This window comes from Talpa occidentalis, unplaced genomic scaffold, assembly GCF_014898055.3.
Source record: "Talpa occidentalis isolate TD23 unplaced genomic scaffold, MPIMG_talOcc4v2.1 talOcc4.15, whole genome shotgun sequence".
Classification (NCBI taxonomy): Eukaryota; Metazoa; Chordata; class Mammalia; order Eulipotyphla; family Talpidae; genus Talpa; species Talpa occidentalis.
In genome coordinates this window covers 36,353,332-36,372,277 of record NW_023601543.1, presented here as the reverse complement: position 1 = coordinate 36,372,277, position 18,946 = coordinate 36,353,332, and the positions used below count along the sequence as shown (strand labels likewise).

At 33.7% G+C, this 18,946-nt stretch overlaps 1 protein-coding gene across 1 annotated transcript in view; it reads left to right on the top strand.

The window, feature by feature from the left end:
• LOC119245581 (protein diaphanous homolog 2) overlaps positions 1-18,946 on the top strand; it is a 711,837-nt gene that overhangs the window by 600,064 nt on the left and 92,827 nt on the right. Inside the window, exon 22 of the mRNA XM_054695882.1 lies at positions 11,877-12,006. Within this exon, the coding sequence (XP_054551857.1) occupies positions 11,877-12,006 (130 nt within the window). The remainder of the gene's footprint in view (positions 1-11,876; positions 12,007-18,946) is intronic.

Sequence of the window (18,946 nt, the reverse complement as noted above, 5' to 3'; positions counted from 1 at the left end):
CATTAGATGATAGACCATACTGTAAAACCGCCCTACTTCTTTAGAAAGGAAAGGCACAATACCAGGCCTGTTTACAACTTATTCTTTGCTTCTCTCCTCCGATTTCTTAAATTTTGCTTTCTCTGACTTCTATCATAGGGACAAAGACTTAACATTTATTTTTCTTTTCTTTTTAAAATGTTTTCTTTATCTATAATCTGTACCCTCAGAAAACCCACTTTCATTTTATGCTATGGTGAGAATATCTTTAGAGCTGCTTCCTATAAGTTTCTATCTACCTTCTGTAATTATTTTTTTTTAAATTTGGACAAAGTTGATCACTACATGTTTGAAAATGGTAATACAAAAGTACTTTTATATGACTATTATATGTCTGTACATTAGATTCACTAAATGGGAAAGTGAAAATATATTTTTAGCAAGTTGATGTCATGAGGTTTTCCCGGTAAATTAAATAAGAATGAAGACAGTATTTAATGCTCAGTGTAAAGGATTACTTTAGGATCTAAGCAATGTGTTATGAGTAAATATATCCTATTCAGATGCTGACTCTTTAGAGAAGTGCTTAGTCTTAAAATTCAAGCAAATAACTAGAAACTTATATTAAAATGGAGTGTTTTTCTTGGAAACCTGTGCTCAAAGAAGTAGAAAAGCATTATGATGCATTGAAAGATTTGGGGATAGATAGGGATTCCAAGGATTTTTCCTTCATTACAACCTGGTCTGTTCAGATCTATTTATGTTTCCAAATGTTGGCTTTTATGAAACATAGGAGAAAGCACTGTGTACTCATCACTTCTGCAAGCATCCCCTTAGGATATTTATTTTTTTGTTTGTTGTGTTGTTTTCTTCCAGAAGTAAAATATATTGTCAGAAGAGACTTGAACTTAACCTTAACTTTTTTTAAAGATTTATTTATTTATGCATACAAGAACTGGGGTTCAGGCCAGAGGTGCAGGGGATGAGAGGATTCACAAGAGACAAAGTGGGGAGCAGCAGAACAGGTGGATCTACTGAAATACACTGCTGAGGGGAGCAGCGGGCAAGACAGGACAGGTCTGCTGCTCCATGTAGGTTAGCTCCCTGGTTGGAGATTGAACTTGTGCTACAGTGGCTGCTGATGGCTTCATAATGCTGATACCTTGCACCACCAGGGAGGCCCAACCTGTAAATTTTAAAAGTAACTTCACCACAGTATAATTGACATAAGGTAAAATTTACTCATTTATGAATATATCGTTCTAAGAATTTTGCTATTTGTATACAGTTGTGTAAACTCTACTACAACTAAGATATGAACAAGTTCCATCAATCTGTAGTTTCCTTATACCTCTTTGTGGTCATTCCCAAACCCAACTCAGGTAACTATGGATATTAGTGATTTCTTTCCTGTCACTATAATTTTACCTTTCTCTAGAATTTCATATGAATAGAATCATCTCATATATAATCCTTTGTGTTACTTCATATTTGTCATAACTTCCTTCACTTAATATAATGTCAGTAGTTCATTTTTATTGCTAAATAATATTCCATTGTAGAATAATATACCATACCAGAGTTTATTCTCGTTTTATCAGTAGTTGGATATTTGGGTTGTTTCTTCTTTTTGGCTATTATAAATAATGTTGCTATGAGTAAGAATTTGGATCAAAGGGGGGAACTGTTGGTATGGGTGTAACAATGTACCTCCATTTTGGAAAACAATTGGGTACTATCTTTAAACATTGAACAGTAGCCGCAAATGTCACTCCTGGTGTATTCTCTAGATCAATTCTTACATAAGAACTCTAGATATATGTACAAGAATAACCCCAACATTAAACAATACTGTCAACAGAGTAAAAGAACAACTCACAAAATCAGCCAAAATATTTGTAAATCACATATCTGATGTGAATTAATAACTAGAAATATATACAATGTAGCAACAATAATAAAAATCAGGCAGCCCAATTGAAAAATGGGCAAAAGACTTGGATAGACATTTGTCTAAAGAGGAGATACAGATGGCCAATAAACACATGAAAGTATGCTCTGCATCACTACTCATTGGGGAAATGCAAATGAAAGCTTAATGACATACTACTTCATACCCATTAGTATTGATACTGTCAAAAAATCAGAAAATGAAAAATATTGAGAAATAATGCCTTTGTTCATTGCTGGTATAAATGTAAATGGTGCAGCCACTGTGGAAAACAGTATTATGCTTATTTAAAAAGGCATTGTGCTACATGAAATAAGTCAGATATGAAAAGACAAATATTGTAGTCTGTTCATATTTGGTACCTAGAATTGCCATGTTCATAGAAACAGAAATCAGAGGAGTGGCTACTACAGGCTAAGGGCATTGATGGTATGTTTTGTTTAATGGGTCCAAAGTTTCATTATATGATTATGTAAAAGTTCTGAAGATGAACAATGGTGATAGTTAGACACCAATGTAAATGTATATAATGCCATGTAACTGTACACTTGAAAATGGTTAAATGGTAAATTTTATTGTCTGCATATTTTACCACAGCTAAAGAACATTCACAGCAATTATCTGTAATAATGTCAGTAATAAAGATCCCTGCTCCCCACCAAAAACAAAAAATTGAAACAAGATAATGGGAAGTTTCAACAGAAAAATATGACTAGATTTAGATATAGTCATGTTAGAATAGTATATAGTAATAAAAATGAATGAATATAGCTACAAACATCAGCATACTTAATGTGAGAAAAGAGGAGGTCAGTCCTGTGTTTCGGCACCAGAATGTTAGAAAAGAGAGGAGGCCATGATCATCAGACTGAAGTGGGCCTTTTTGAAAGTCCATGAGGTGAGGACTCTCTACAGACCAAGTCAGTACCCCTCCCCTGCCAGACAGGGAGATGGGGGGCTGGAGGGAGTGTTTATAGGGTTAGGTTACTGCAGAAATTTTTGTTATATGTGAGGGGGTCTCTTCTGCCAGAGGGCATCTGCTGGAGTGTTTTTTTTTTTTAATTTATTTTAGCTACTATCCTATTTATTTGGGCAAACAAAAAATCATTCTTCAATAATAATTTTTCAGAATTTATAAAATTATGGCTTCATAGCAACCAGTTTATTTTAATAATTAGAAGTTCACTAAGCTGCAAAAGTTTTCTAAACAAAAGCTTGCAAAGCTATTAGTTGCTATCTTGTTTTATTATTTTTTTAATATTTTATATAATTGTTATATCATTTTTGCACAGTGTATGCATTTTCATTTTGGTTATATTCCCCATACAATTGCACCCCCTTATTTTGACCCTAATCCCTTCCTCTCCCTTCTTCTGCCCCCCTCTCCCCCGCCCCCCCAGCTAGTGTGTGTCTCTGGTTTATAGTTGCTAGAGTTTTTTTATGCTGGGGCCAGATCTGCTGGAATTGTTTACTGTTGTTAGCTTTATCTCTTTTTCTGCTTATCTCAAGTTCCTTGGTGCCTGATTGTGTGGGGTTTTACAGAGGGGCCTGTTTATGCTCTCTTCACTTAACACACCCCTGAACACCTGTTTCTCAGTGCTGAATTCTTACTATGCTTTAGCAATATTTTTGATGTTGTTCTTAAATAGCTAAAATTAGTAATTTTGAATCTCCAAATGCCATTTATTTACATTGCATGTACTTAGCAAGATCAGTTCTATACACTGTTTCAGTGGTAGTGTTAATCTTTAAATTTATATACAGAAAAAAAAAAACAAAATATGTGTTTCATGCACTCTCAGACTTCATACATAAAAACAGTTTTGTTCAGTAAAATACTCCTGACAGTAGAAGGTAAACATTTAAGTTGAATGTTTAAATCATTTCTGAGATGAAACCATTTAATAGCTTACAGATATCCATCTTGTAAATTTTTTCTATACCACTTTAGAATAATTTGATTTTTGTTAAAACTATTCTCAGAAGAATCTGTTGCCAAGCCTACCATCATAGCTTGGTTACCAGTGTAGATTACTACCAGGTTAATTAAGTATGCTTTAAAGTTCCAGATCAGCTTTTCTTTTTAAAGTGTAGCTATACTTCATTAACTTTTTTCTGGCCTTTTCTAAAATATGATTGTTGATTTACTATAAGTCCTGGCTATTTCAGGATAAAGCACATGCAGAACAGTGTCCTCCAATAAGTGGGGTTAGGTGAGAAAATTCTGAAAAGTGGAAAGGAAAAAGCAGAAAAGCAAAATTTGTCTTCTCTTTGAAACTAAAGAATGCCCTGCTGGGCCTCAAGGTGGCAATTGCTATGAATCCCTATGCCATTTAAGGTTGTCATGGTTTCAAGTTTAAGATTTCCTCTCACAGATTGCTACATAAATTAACAAGTGTAAAGCTCTTAAATTCTTTGACTTTTACACAATTGATATCATCTATTCCTTATTTGTTGGAAATAAGGTTGTGATACCAAGATCAAGAGTGTAAAGGAAGGACAATCAGGCCTACATAAAGAATTAAGACATCTTTCCACTGTAAATTACATTTGGCTGAATTAGTGTCAGCCCTGGTCATGTAGCACCTTAGAAAGCATTTTTGGTGACAGATTTAGAAATAAAGCCAGGAAAGCATGTATTAAACCTGTCTGGTAGTAGCTACAGAGCTAATCCCTTTATGGTAATTACAATTCTTAAAAATACATTATCTTTCTCAATGTTATTGCAGTGTGTGGTAGGGTTGAAGAAAGCAATAATTTGTAAACAACCCTTGGCAGAGAGCACAGAACTTAATTTTGTTTAAATAAAGGAGACTAACATTAGAATTCATGTGCTGTATCAAGACTGGCAAGCAGTAGTAGTTGTTTTGATATATGCACTGGAGCATTCATGATTGCTTAAATATTAACTGTTCCATGAATATAGAAATATAATAGGGAAAAAGAAGCCATGATTAGGGAAATTTTTTTCCTAAAAGAAATGAAGTTGAATTATCTGATCGTATTGGTAGTTTAGATGGTTTTATTACAATAACAAGCTGATTCCTTCACTTCATTTCACTGTCTCATTTCTTTTTAAGAACAATCCAGTAAAAATATATATTACATAGTTTGTTACTGTCAGATCTCATTCCTTGATGTGGCAAAATTAAGCATTTTTTTTTTCTGAGTATAGAATCTGTTGCTATGTTTTCTAAGTTTATATGGTCATTCATATAAATACTGTGGAAGATGGGGGATATCAGAAGCATTCTGAAAACATGGAATTTCATCGCACATTAAAGTTTAAGTAAACATTAAAAATAGATCTGTTTCAATGTGTCCTGAAACCTTTCCTTCAGTAGTGTCCACACTGCACTATTTTACTACTTTATATCTTAAATTCTTCAATATTTAAAAAATCAGTTTTGTCTCAGCAGTTTGTGCAAGAAAACCTCTCTTTCACATTCTTCTTTCTGGAAAAGAATATTCTCTTGCAGCTGGCTGGATATTAGCTACCTTGCTTACCCTGATACTTCTCTGTGCTGTTCTGTATGTGGGCTATAAAGTTGCTTTAGATAGAGGTATAAGGGCTACAGTTTCTTCCTTCGTAATGTACGGTTATTCATGAACCCAGTCACATTCTCACCCTTAGTCTTCAACCTCAAATGGGATTGCCTCTACAGGAAACACAATTGTACCTATGTCAATGACAGGGATGATGCTTCCTTCCATTCCCCTCTTTTGCTGTACAAACTCCCATTATAGTATCATCTGCATAGGTAAACTGTTTGGTATATGGATCAAGGCATGTGTCTCCTTAGAGCCAATACACAAGAGCCCTGAAAATAGGACTCATGAAATACATGGACAATGTAATACTTTGGTGGAAAGCATTGAAGCCTGATGTGTACAACTAAAACTTGCTATCCTGACTCTAAGCAACAATTCAGATTTGCTCAGAAGAGTAGCAGAATGGAGGTCACATGGCTGAAAATTGTGGTGAGAGATTATAGTTAAAGATATAATCTCAGTGGCAACAGGGGGCCAGACCACAGAGGAACTTTTAGGTTATGGTAATGACTTCCTCTGTATAAAGATGGGAAGCGAAAGTAGACTCTCATTACTTCTAATCTGGATGATGATCATAGTCATGATAATATATTATTCAATTGTACAAGTCTAAGTCCTGATCTAATGGCCATTTTACAAATGAGAAAGCTGAGACATAGAATGTTTAAGCAACTTGCCCAAGGTCACACAACTAGTGAGTGGTTGAGTCAAAGTTCAACCCTAATTCTGTCTGAATCAAAAGTCTGCATTCAATAAATTTCTAATTAGATATTTTCATTTTATTATATGAAAAAAATTTAACTATTACATGAATTAGATAGAACTATTACATTTTTGGAAGGAAAAGAATAACATGGTCATACATACATTTAAGAAACATCAAGTTAAATCATATGGGGAAAATGAAGTGGAGACAATGGACTAGCCATAACTACCTTCTCATAAATTATCTCCACACAGAAATGAGCTGCCATGTACTTTCTATAGCCACCTCACTCTAGATTCATCTTTACTTTTTTTCAACATGATACAGCCATTCACTAGAGCTTAAAAATTTTGAAGGGTTTTTTTTTTGTTATAATTTTTCCCTTTGCCTCATCTTAAATATTTCATTCCAGTGATTAATCTTTTGTCTTTAATGTGCCTTAAATTTGTCCTATCTTTGCTTTTTTTTTTACATATACCCCAGTTACTTTAGTTATATCATTCCTTGACATTAGCCATCAAATTAATTCTTCTACATGTTATATTTTTATATAATTTTGTGTTTTGTGTGAAACTCTGACTTCCCTGAGGCGTTAAGGTACTGGGCATCATATATGTGATCCCTGAGGTCCATCACAGTCCCTAGCTCACTGTGGATAACTGAATGTACTTTTACATTCACATTTTCTTTGCTCCTATCTGCCTCCTTTTACAGATGTATATTTTTGGTCCATTTCCTGAAGGACAAATTATAACATTATTCTGGCATTCATTCCTACCTTACTCTGTAAACACAGTGTCCTGAAAAAGTCTGGCTTTGTAGTCTACCTGTATGTGTATGTGCATATATACATACACACATATGAGTAGACTTTAATTGAGAAATGTTATTCAATAACCAATGTAAGTGGGCAAGTTCAATATGGAGAAATATATGCATTGAAAAGTGTTTATGGGGGTTTCCCTGGTAGCACAAGGGGTTAAGCGTCAGCACTGTTAAGCTATCTGTAGCCACTGCAGCACAAGTTCAATCCCCGGCCAGCCAGGGATCTGACCACTTGGTGCAGCAGACCTCTCCTGTCTCACCCGCTGCTCCCCATGGCAGTGTGTTTCAGTTGATCTGCCTATTCTGCTGCCCACTCTGTCTCTGGTAAATCCTCTCACCCCCTGTACCTCTGGCCTTAACCCCAGTTCTTGTATGCATAAATAAATATTTTTTAAAAAAGTGTTTATGATTTACCTATCAATAGTATGCTCTAACATTTTCTTAATTTCCATTGATAAAAATTAGTACTAAAACGAGGTCTCTAATCTGACTGGAAGAATCTACTATGTTGAAATATTTAAAAGGCATTAATACCCCTGAGATAGAGAAGTCTTAAGATAGAAATTGGCTTGTTGAGTAGTCTTGAAATATGAGTAGGTATTTATCGACAGACAGTGGGAGAAGAAAAAGGGAGAAGGGGGAGAGAAAAGAAAGAGAATATGATATGAAAGAGCACGGTGGCATGACACTGTCATGTGTGTTCAAGCAATTGTGTCATGTGTGTTCAAGCAATTGTAATTAGACCTAAAGGAAGGGTACTCATCAAAGATCAGGAGACAGATTAGAAAGATAGGCAAGGGCTAACTCCATAAGGGCTTACCAAATACAAGCAGGGAGTTTGCATGATATTCAAGTAGGTGTGGGGGCCTTTGCAATGGAATCTTTGAGTGGGTTCTAGTTATCATGACAAGATTAAACATTTGAAAAGGAATCTATGTGGATTGGTAATGTGAACTGAAATTGTTTATTTTAGAGAGGAGGGAACATAAGAAGGGAGCTTTCACTCTGTGAGAGGTGGTTATACAACACATAGTGACTAGTTTTTTCTGTTCACTCTGAGGACAGAGCAAGAAGAAATAGGCTTAAATCTCAGCAGATGGGAAAATTACCTCCAGAAGGGGTCCTTCACAGAAAGATTGAGTGTGACTGACGTAGATGATTAAAATGATGTCTCAGTCTCTAGCTGTATGTTGGCTTTCCTCTGCTCAAAGCCCTATTTCAAAGATAGATTTTCCTGGCTTGAATGGGTTTGTTTGAAATAAAAAAAAATCTTTTACATGGCAATTAATTACTGAGATATTTTGCTGTTGCTCTAACTAAAATTTGTAGATGTATTTGAGCTTGTCAAATATTGATATAAATAGTATCTTTCACAATATAGCCCCTATGTATTAGGGGAAAAAAATGACTGAAAGTAAGTAGAAATAGGTGTTATTCTGTTAAAAATATTTTGTATTCATATATCATTTTAGAAAGTTATTAAAGGTTAGCTAGATGAAGTTAATATAAATGAAGTTATTAATCTTTATGTGTGTAACATTTATTGGTCAGATGATTACAATTAAAATTGTTCTATGGTTTATTAACTGATGGCACTGTATCAGTGAATATAGTGAATTACTCTAATTTTATTATCATTCATAGATAATAGCTAATTAAAATAATATTGTATATAACACTTTTTCAGGTATTTCCAATTTCTGAAACTGTTATTTAGGGTTTTTAAAAAAGATTTATTTATTTATTTATACAAGAACCGGGGTACAGGCCAGATGTGCGGGAGGGATGAGAGGATTCATCAGAGACAGAGTGGGGAACAGAACAGACAGACTAAAATACACTGCTGAGGGAAGCAGCGGGTGAGACAGGAGAGGTCTGCCATGCCATGTGGGACCCTCGCTGGCTGGTATCGGACCAGCGGTGCAGAGGCTGTGGACTGCTTCACAGCGCAGCACTCAACTGCCTGCGCCACCAGGGAAGGCCCTATTTAGGTTTTTATAGCTTGAAAATTTATACAAGACACAGGATTATTGTGTGGTCATTTTGTTTATGCTTTTGCATCTTATATATCTGTCTCATACTGCTGCCTATCTGTGGCTGATGAGAGGGAGCGAGGAAAAGCACAAGCAGAAATACATAAGGACACTTGACTCCTCACTGAAGCCAACCTTGAAATGCTTATGGTGGAGTCACCACTGATAGTTGGATAATCTGGACAAGTATTATTGAAATATTTGATGTTACTCTAAATGAATATAATTTCAAATTAACTAGATAGCAAATAGAAGCCAATTATATTTATTAATAATTAAACACTTGGGAAGTGATTATGCATATACTCAGTTTACATTAATTTTGTACTACCCTAAGAGATGTATACCAAGTAGTACAATTGGAAGAGCAAATTACTGGCCAAATGCCATTAACCATTTGAATTGATGAAGGTGAATGTTCTTAGTTGTCTTCTCTGTTGTCACTGAAACAATGCAATAGGTCTTGGTGGGTGGAGAGAATAGCTAGTGTGAGAATGGTGTAGAGTGAGCAAAATTGGAGAAATGATAATATAAAGTGAATATACCCAAATAAATACAAATTATTTCCCCTTAAATTTTAATATATATATATATATATATATATATATATTGGCATTAGGGTCATACACATAGAGAAAAATAAAAATACCACATATTTTTGATGATTATTGCTTGCCAATCTGAAACATTAAAATGGACTACATGTGGTCATTTAAAAAGTAAATATTGCAAATACAGATTTAGCATTTTATCTTCCATTCCAACTAAGATATTTCTCAGCTGGATAATCCAAGTGGTTGACCATGTTTGTCTATGCTTTGAAGAATGTGTTACAAATTTAAAAAGGTACTTGGATACTCTGTTTATAGCTCTTTCTGATTTCAACATCAATATTAAGATATTTAATGAAAATGTTATATTTATCTTAAAGTGTAACCATTGACTCCACTAAATTTTTTGACAGAAATTAAACTACTGGAAATCTCAAAGATTTTTACCATTTAAAAACAATTTTTGAGAATTAAGCACCTATAAACGTGTTCTAAAATCTAATGTTTTAAATCACCCATGAAATCTACATATAACCCAATACTATTTTTCTGTATATGTGTTTTTCTTTCCAGTATTGACCATGTGCATTTCATATATAATATATAATATATAATTTTATATATTACATATAATTTTAATTGTTATCATCTGATCATTTTATATATATATATATATATATATTTGGTGTGTATTTGTTGTTTTTCATGGCTTTTTTTTTGTTTGATTATTTTTGAACGCTACAAAGTTCATAAAACATAGATCAATCTCCTTAAGATATACCTCAGTAATGCTTTTAGTACTAATGAGATCTGTTAATTTGTTAAAAAAAGAAGAAAAGAAATGTTCACTTCCTTCTTATTTGGGACATCCGGCAATGTCCAGCATACACTGAAAACAGGGTACTTTATGAACATATAAAGTAATCATAGATAAAGACCTCTCTTTAGGAAAGTGAACCTCCCATTGATTCCTCCACAGCTACAAATCGCACTTAAGGCATATTGTCCTTGAGGTTATTGTTGCTCTTTGATCTTACAGCTTGTCCTTGGATTGTGTCATTTCAACCTTGTAGTACTTAAAAAAATGTTTGGTGAATCCACATGATAATTGGAAGTTTTTAATATTTTATCTGTGTGGGATTATAGTAATCCCAGAAATTCTAGAAGAAATTATTGTGACCACTTGAACTACCAATAACATGCCTCCTGTGGATATTTGTTTTGAGCCTTGGATTAGTATTTCTTTTTAGTTGTTCATATCATTGGGATATAAACAGTTGTATAAAAAGAATAGCACAAAACAGATTTAGTGTGGGCCTGATTTATTAGATGTATTTTTTTCTTAGTTACTAAAACAGTAAGGATTAAATTACTCTTTAATTACCTAAATATCCTCCATAATTTTTCATAAACCTATTTGTGAGGGATATTCATTTATTCTAAACAGAGTAATCCTTAAAGCCCAAAACCCCTAATCATTATGAACATCAGTGGACAAACCCATCATCTAAGGATTAAAGAATTAAAACATCCAGTAGAATGAGAAAAGTTGATACTTTATGCTGTATTTGTCATTTATTTTTAAGAATGCAGCTTACTCTGGTATGAGAGTTATTTAAAAGACTCTCATCGTAGATTGTTTTTGTCCTATTCTTTAAACATTTTTGTCATTCTGTCATCTCTATTCCAGTGTCTCTGAAAGGAAATACAGTATATAAATAGACAAATAAACTTGTCATGTTATCATGGTTTTGTGGTCAGATTGTTTAAAATCAGAGTAAAAATCCTTCATTTATTTTTTTTTGATGTCCCATGCAAGTGAAGGAGAATACTATTATATTAATTTGCATCAGTGATGGCTAGAAATAAATGTAACTTCACAAACGAATCTAACTTTCAAGATTATGTTTCTGTGATAAAGCAAAGATCAGAATGTTGATAAATACATATTCACTTCAATTATTATTATCACAACTTGAATGAGCATTCTTCTCATGAGAAGCATAGTCCATTTTTCCATTAGTATTTAGATTTATATAAACTAAAGCTTAATTTTTTTACTTTTTGGGGTCAACTTTGTCACTTTTGAAATGTGGAGTTGATTTTAAAATCTACAGCATTCGTACTTACTATACCCCATTAGAAACCTAACTGAGACTTTTTTGTTTCTAAATTTTTAAATGGCTTATAATGAATTCAGTTAATTCATTCATTTCACTTGTTTAAGAGTCTACACTTATGTTACCAAAAATGCTAAAAAATATGTTGTTTCCTCCCAGATCAGAGATACTAAATCGGTAGATCAAAAAACAACCCTCCTGCATTTTATTGCTGAAATTTGTGAGGAAAAATACCGAGACATCCTGAAGTTTCCTGAAGAATTGGAACACGTGGAAAGTGCAAGCAAAGGTAATTGATTTATAATTTGACTTGAACTTTTTCCTTGCCTAAGTATTATATTTTAAATGGTAAAATTTAATAATCTATAAACAATCATTTTTTCTGTTTATTTACTGATATTTTAAAATCTGGTAGTTTCTTTTAGCATATACTTGATAGCATAGTGCATTTTAATAACCTAGTTTGGCTTTCTTTATATTTTAACACTTCTGTAACATTGAAACTTTCATATCTCTGATCAGGTAATATGTTAATTTATTTCAGAAGCATTTAAGTTTGTATTGTTTGTAAAGGAAATATAGGTAATATCAAAATGATTGTGAGACAGTTTTTGCTTGAATGTGTTTAAAATCTAGAACATGTGAAAACATTTATATATAATTACTTCATAAAATAAGGATGAATATGAGAAGCACTACATGAAAAGATATTGTGTCGCAGTTTATTTTTGAAAGGATTTATTTATTTATGCAGGCAAGAACTGGGGTGTAGACCAGAGGTACGGTGGGGTGAAAGTATTCACCAGAGAGAGTAGAGAGCAGACCAGGTGGATCTACTGAAATATACTGCTGAGGGGAGCAGTGGGCAAGGAAGGAGAGGTTTTCTGCGCAATATGGATTGCTCCTGGCCGGCAGGTGATCCTGTGGTTCAGTGGCTGGCAATAGCTTGATATTGCTGTGTTTAACCTCTGCATGATCTGGGAGGCCCTGTGTTGCAGTTTAGGTGAGAGAAAACTACTTTTGAAATGGTATATGGCTAAATAAATGAAGAGGTCAAAGGGTAAAGCATGAGGATAGAATTTTTACAAGCATGGAAAAGAGATATGGTTTCAGAGAGAAAATAATATGAGCAAGGCACAATTGCAGAATGTGTTAGGGCAGGTGAAAGAGTTGTTAATTATAAGGCTGGAGCATTATTAGGTGGCTGTTTTATAGGCCAGTGTCATTCTAAGAAGTCTGTTCTTGATATGGTAGACAATCCAGCATCATTGAAGGGCTAGAACAGATGGACATGGCAGAAGTGAAGAACAGAAGATGACAAACAGAAATGTCTCCAAGATTTTAATTTAAGTAGTTTTCTTAGTGGGTATTATCTCCTCTTGTAAGAAGTTGAAAAGTAAATGAAAGGAGGAAGGATCAAGGAAAATTTTTTTGAAGATGAAATAATTTATGTGGTGAGTACGTTTTCCCTCTTAGATAAGAAAAGTATACCATAAATCTGTTTGAAACTGCAATGGATTAATTTCATTTCTCGTTACTCTAAAGACTTTCAGTAAGGATACAAAAGCACATTTATTTCCCAAGTTTATTACAAACTATATAAACCCTTCCTTTGAAGGGGAAAAAGGTGTGTCTGTAAAATCTAGAATATTGTTCGTGTAACATTTCTCAGTAGTGATCTCTGACAACCTGGTATCATCATTCAGATCCTCATCATATTCCTTTAATGTAATTGAGTTTGTCTCACTTTGTGGTCCAAAAACCAGAATCACACTAGTAGACAAGCTGTGACTGTACTATTTATTTACTTTTATATTAAAAACAAAACAAGTTTTATAATATGATAGAGGATTATACAATACAACTATGATGATATCTCCTTGGAAATTGCTTTTCTAAAAATGTTCTACATCTTAGCAATTAGATTTGAAAAGTTTTTTTTTTTGTAACTAGAGCTATATTTACTAACATGTAACTAGTATAAAATAATACCAGTGTTTAGAAAATGTGTGTTATAATTTGGAATACGAGAAATGCCACAAATAAGACCTACTCTGTAATTAGGTCTTTTTTTTAAAAAAAGATTTATTTTTATTTACTTTTGTATACAGGATTTGGGGTGTAGGCCAAAAGTGTAGGGGTTGAGAGGATTAACTGGAGACTGAGTGGCGAGTAGAATAGGCAGATCTACTGGAATACACTGCTGAGAGGAGCAGCAGGCAAGACAGGATAGGTGTGATGGGCCATGTGGGGTTAGCTTCTTGGCTGGGGATCGAACTCAAGTTGCTGTTACTGGTGATAGCTTCATAACGCTGAGTCTTTAACCCCTGTGCCATCAGGGAGGCCCCTGAAATTAGATCAATTCAGTGCTTCTATTATCTTTTGCTTGCTCTTTATGATAATTTTCTCCTAAATTTTATTCATTCAATATGTAGCTCAATTTCAGAAAGATTTTGGTAAGAAGTGTATCAAGAATATTTTTCAATGAAATACTGGGTCAGTTTTACAATGATGGTGTTTAATTCTTACATTGAGGATACTTTACATGAATATATCTGATAAGCATATTTTATGCAAAAGAATCTGGGACAACAGATAATGAAATCTGAGTGAAGTTTACATGACTTTTAAGTTTAAATTTATGTGTGTGCATATATATGTATAATTTTGCAGTAGAAGTTTGATACATATATATATATCAAACTTCTGCTATTGATGAAGGTAAACTGTAGAGCACAGCCTTTTAAGCTAGGTGTTACAAAGTACTAATTCTAGCTTTTTTATTTAGTAGTTATATAGCCTTCAGCTCCAGTAATTTAAACTTCCAGTTTTTGTTTCCTCGTTTATAAAATAAGAATAGAAGTAACAATAACATTAAATGAGTTAACACTTTCAAAACATCTAGTTAAAGGCTTGGCCTGTTGTAAATATGTGCCTGTTGCCATACCAGCTATTGCCTGTAATAATTTCGGTAGTAGTAGTAGTAGTATTAGCAGCAGCAGTAGTAGTAGCAGTGATGATTGTAGTAGTAATGATAGTCTACTTTATAAACACTATAGTTGTTGTTATTGTCAAGTTAGAAGGGAGTGATCATAAGGGTACATTGAATTCTTCCAGTCTCTGCTGCATGTATATTATATTCAATTGTATTTGTTTCTGGTGTCTGGGCTTTAGGTAAAGCCTTTCATATTTTTTTCTTTTATATTATCACTGACTTCTTTCTTTCTATCCATTTCAAGAGCAAAATCCTTCCGTGTTGTATTTGGATTATTTCTGCTTTTGTATTTTCTTTCTGCCAGAGTATTCAAAACACTGTTGCCAGAAATCCTCTTCCTATCTCACTGTTTGGGAGGCAGCAATCCCCATTCTCAAGTTGTTTGACTAGTTTTTTTTTTTTTTCCATTTCTTATGAAATTCAGACTCCAAGTCTTCAACTCAAAAAGTTCTTAAGCACATTCTGCCTGCTTGCATTCCTCTTTCATTTCCTCCTAGTTCTCATTTCATTGTGCCCTGACATATTTTCTCTTGAGCCATTTTTATTCCTTTCTAATAGTTCTGTCTCTGTACAATTTCATGCTGCATCCCATGCCTGGAAATCTCAAATGCCAAGTCCACTGAGACAGCTGAATATCGTTTGTCAAATTGCTGCTCAGAACACATTTCCTTCATTCATTCATTCATTCATTCACTCAGTCAGTCATTTATTTTTTATTGTTTTGCTGCTAAAGCCTTCAGAGAAAATAACTTTGAATTCAGTCTGAAAGACAAAGCAAAATATAGTGAAAAGTCAAGCCAATTACTTCCTATTTATAGTTAAGTGCTTTCCCCTTGGTATTTGAGTCTAACTTGTCCTGTTTAGTAAATATGCATTTCAGTACTACTTGAACCACATTCTATCACTGCCAGTACTGTGTATAGCATATATATTTAATCTACCAACAAAAGTAAAGCTAAATCAACACTATAAAATTCATTTTATATGATGATGTGAAAATATCCCCTTCAAAACAAAACAAAACAAAAAGAACCTTTTTCTTTCTAACCTTGAAAGATAGATTATACAATTTACATTCTCAATAGTAATTATATGGCTACTAATATCTTTTATGGTTTTGGATTATTAGAACCCATCTAAGGATCTTTTCTGTTTGTTACAGCAAATAAATTTATTTCAGTTTAGTAAATTTATACACTTCAAATTAACTTAGAAAAAAAATGGCTTTGATGTGAAAAGAAAACAAAAGTAGAGGGCATCCCTGGTGTTGCAGTGGTTGAGCGCTGGGCTGCAAAACTTCCCGCAGCCTCTGCAGCACTGGTTTGATCCCCGACCACCGGGCGAGGGTCCCACATGGTGTGCAGACCTCTCCTGCCGCCCACTGCTCCCCTCAGCAGTGTACTTCGTCAGTCTGCCTGTTCTTCTCTCTGCTCTGGCTCTGGTGAATTCTCTCACCCTCCCGCGATTCTGACTGTACCCAGTGCTCACATAAAATAAATAAATAAATAAATAAATAAATAAACAAATAAATAAACAAATCTTAAAAAAAAAAAAGTAGAAAATATTTGGGATCCATGGAAGAATTAATTTATAATAGCCTTTAGTTTTATTGATCTAAGTTCCTAAAATAGTGTGTTTCTTAGAAGATGCAAATCTATAGTATAAGCGTGTTTATCTAGAGCTCTGTAACTCAAAGATATTGAGGAAAATACATCATTTTTACATTAAGACAGCTATATATTAAGGAGTACAATGAAAAACACACATGAATTTTTAAAATAAAACATATGACTTCAAAGAATGTTCACACTTGCGGCAGATTTCTAGAGGTGCATGTTCAATCTTCTCTTCCATTAAAGAGGTACTTGGATAGGAGAAGTTTATGAAGCACTACCTAAATAATTATTGTGGTTTCAGTTTGGTTTAAATTCACTTATTTATATATTCAGTATTCTTCCAAGGAGGGGAAGACAAGCAAAAGTGTGAGGCAGGAAGTTGCCTACTTTCTTTTAAACAGTATTCTCATAGGTTTTATGAATTTCAGAATTAAACAGTATAATGTAGTTTTATTACCAGTGAAATTAACGAAATAATACTGCTGATCATTTTATTTTATGTTGTTATAAATCTGAAGACTATAAATCTGAAGACTTTCTCATTCACGTTTGACATACCCAATGAATATTTAGAGAGGAAAAAAATAGTTGCTATAGAATCTATGATACTTTTAAAAACACTGAAAGTACTTTTTTTTTAATATTAACTTTTTAAAAAAGATATATTTAGTTATACAAGAAATGGGGTACAGGCCAGATGCGCGGGAGGGTGAGGGGATTCACCAGAGACAGAGGGGGGAACAGAATAGGCAGACTGATGAAATACACAGCTGAGAGGAGTTTCAGGCTAGACAGGAGAGGTCTGCCGTGCCATGTGGGTTTCTCCCTGGCTGGAGGATCGAACCCGCACTGCAGAGGCTGTGGACAGCTTCACAGTGCAGCACTCAACCACGTGCACCACCAGGTAGGCCCTGAAAGTACTTTAGATAAACCACAATTACCTTTCCCTAAATGATTAATTTTCAAGATTATATATGCATATATAATGTTATATATTGTATAAAACTTTGCTACTTTATCAGATATTTTATAAACTCCCATCCCTCCCTCCCCCGTACTCCATGACTATCAGGCTTTCACTTTAACTTTCAGTTCTCAGCATTTTTATACTTTGACTTAAACTGCTAGTGTTTTATAGGTCAGCTGCAGAGATTAAACCTAAAGTATTAGTGAAGTCTAATTAAAACTATTCTGTTCAACAGGGTAAAATTAATATTTTTGAAAGAAGTATTAATCCTATTGTTTTGCATTGATCCAAAATGGGTTTTTACTTCAGTTAAAGTAGAATCATTATACAAAATAAAACCTGGTTGCTGTGTTACTTCTAATGAATTTAAATTATTGTAAATTTTAATATTCAACTATATCTTTTGATATTTGACATTTTTCCGTGTCATATTAGTGGTGCAGTTTAGCTGTTTTTCCACTGTGATTTCCTCACAGGATTAATAATGAAGATATTTCAATTTAGAGGAAATATTATAGTGAACAGTCTATAAAATAAAGAAAAAGTAGAGTAATAGTTGAGTAAAAAAGTTGGGGGAAAGAGGAAAAACAAACAAAACCTTTTCTGAAACTTCAGGAGCTTTAAAGATCATCTAGTCCCTTCCAAAAGGGCCCCAAGATAGCATTTATTTCCAATTCATCACTTTACAGTAAAGGAACTGAGGCCCAAAGTGATGAGGAATTGTCAGTGATCACACAGCTGGGTGGGAGAGTCAATGAAGGTTTGCAGACCTTGTCCAGATTTATTTTATTACATATATTTTGGCTCCATTTTTGCTTCCTTTCTGGTCTAAAATACACAACAGAGATTCTTGCTTGTATATTGGAAAAACTATAGACTGTAAATGCCTAACAAATAAAAGAGTTACTGGAGTATAAATGCTACTTTCTGTATATAGTAGTCCCTAGTCCCTCTAGCCCCATTTTGACAGAATTAACCTCTCCTTCCTGTGTACTGTAGCAGCACGTTAGCTTTATTAGTAATATAGCAAATATGATATTTGTATTTTTTGTTTGTTTGCTTCTCTCTGTACTTTCTAGATTAAGTTCCTCATTGTCAAGGCATATGCCCCATTTGGCTCTACATGCTCACTGCTAGTGTAACAGTGGGACCCAGCAATATTTCCTGGTTAATATTTTCTCTCAAGGAGAAAGTTAAAGTTGGGAATAATTGACCTAATGTTGGAGAGAACCTAAATTTCCCAAACCATAAATGTTTATGGTAAAGAATAAGGATTAAAAGTATCATAGGAACTAATAGGAGTCAACTCTTTCAATATAATATCTAACTAGCTGCAGAAACTTGTATCTTTTATTCTAATGTCTAAAAAACATACTTTCATATTATATACTGTTAGTTTTATTGAAAAATCTGAGTTATAGAAGAAAATCCTTATATTTGTAGAGTAGTTGAAATGATTCATTGTACACAAAAATGTGAGAAACTAATTAAGCTGCAGCATTTTTTTAACAGGTTTAAAGCTTGTGTCTTAGTCTAACTGTTTTAGAGGCACAGAATAATATGCCTGCAGGACAAGATGTCAGTAAATTTGACCTTACTTTAACTGTTGGCATTGTGCGTAGGACTAAAATATATAGCATACCAATATATT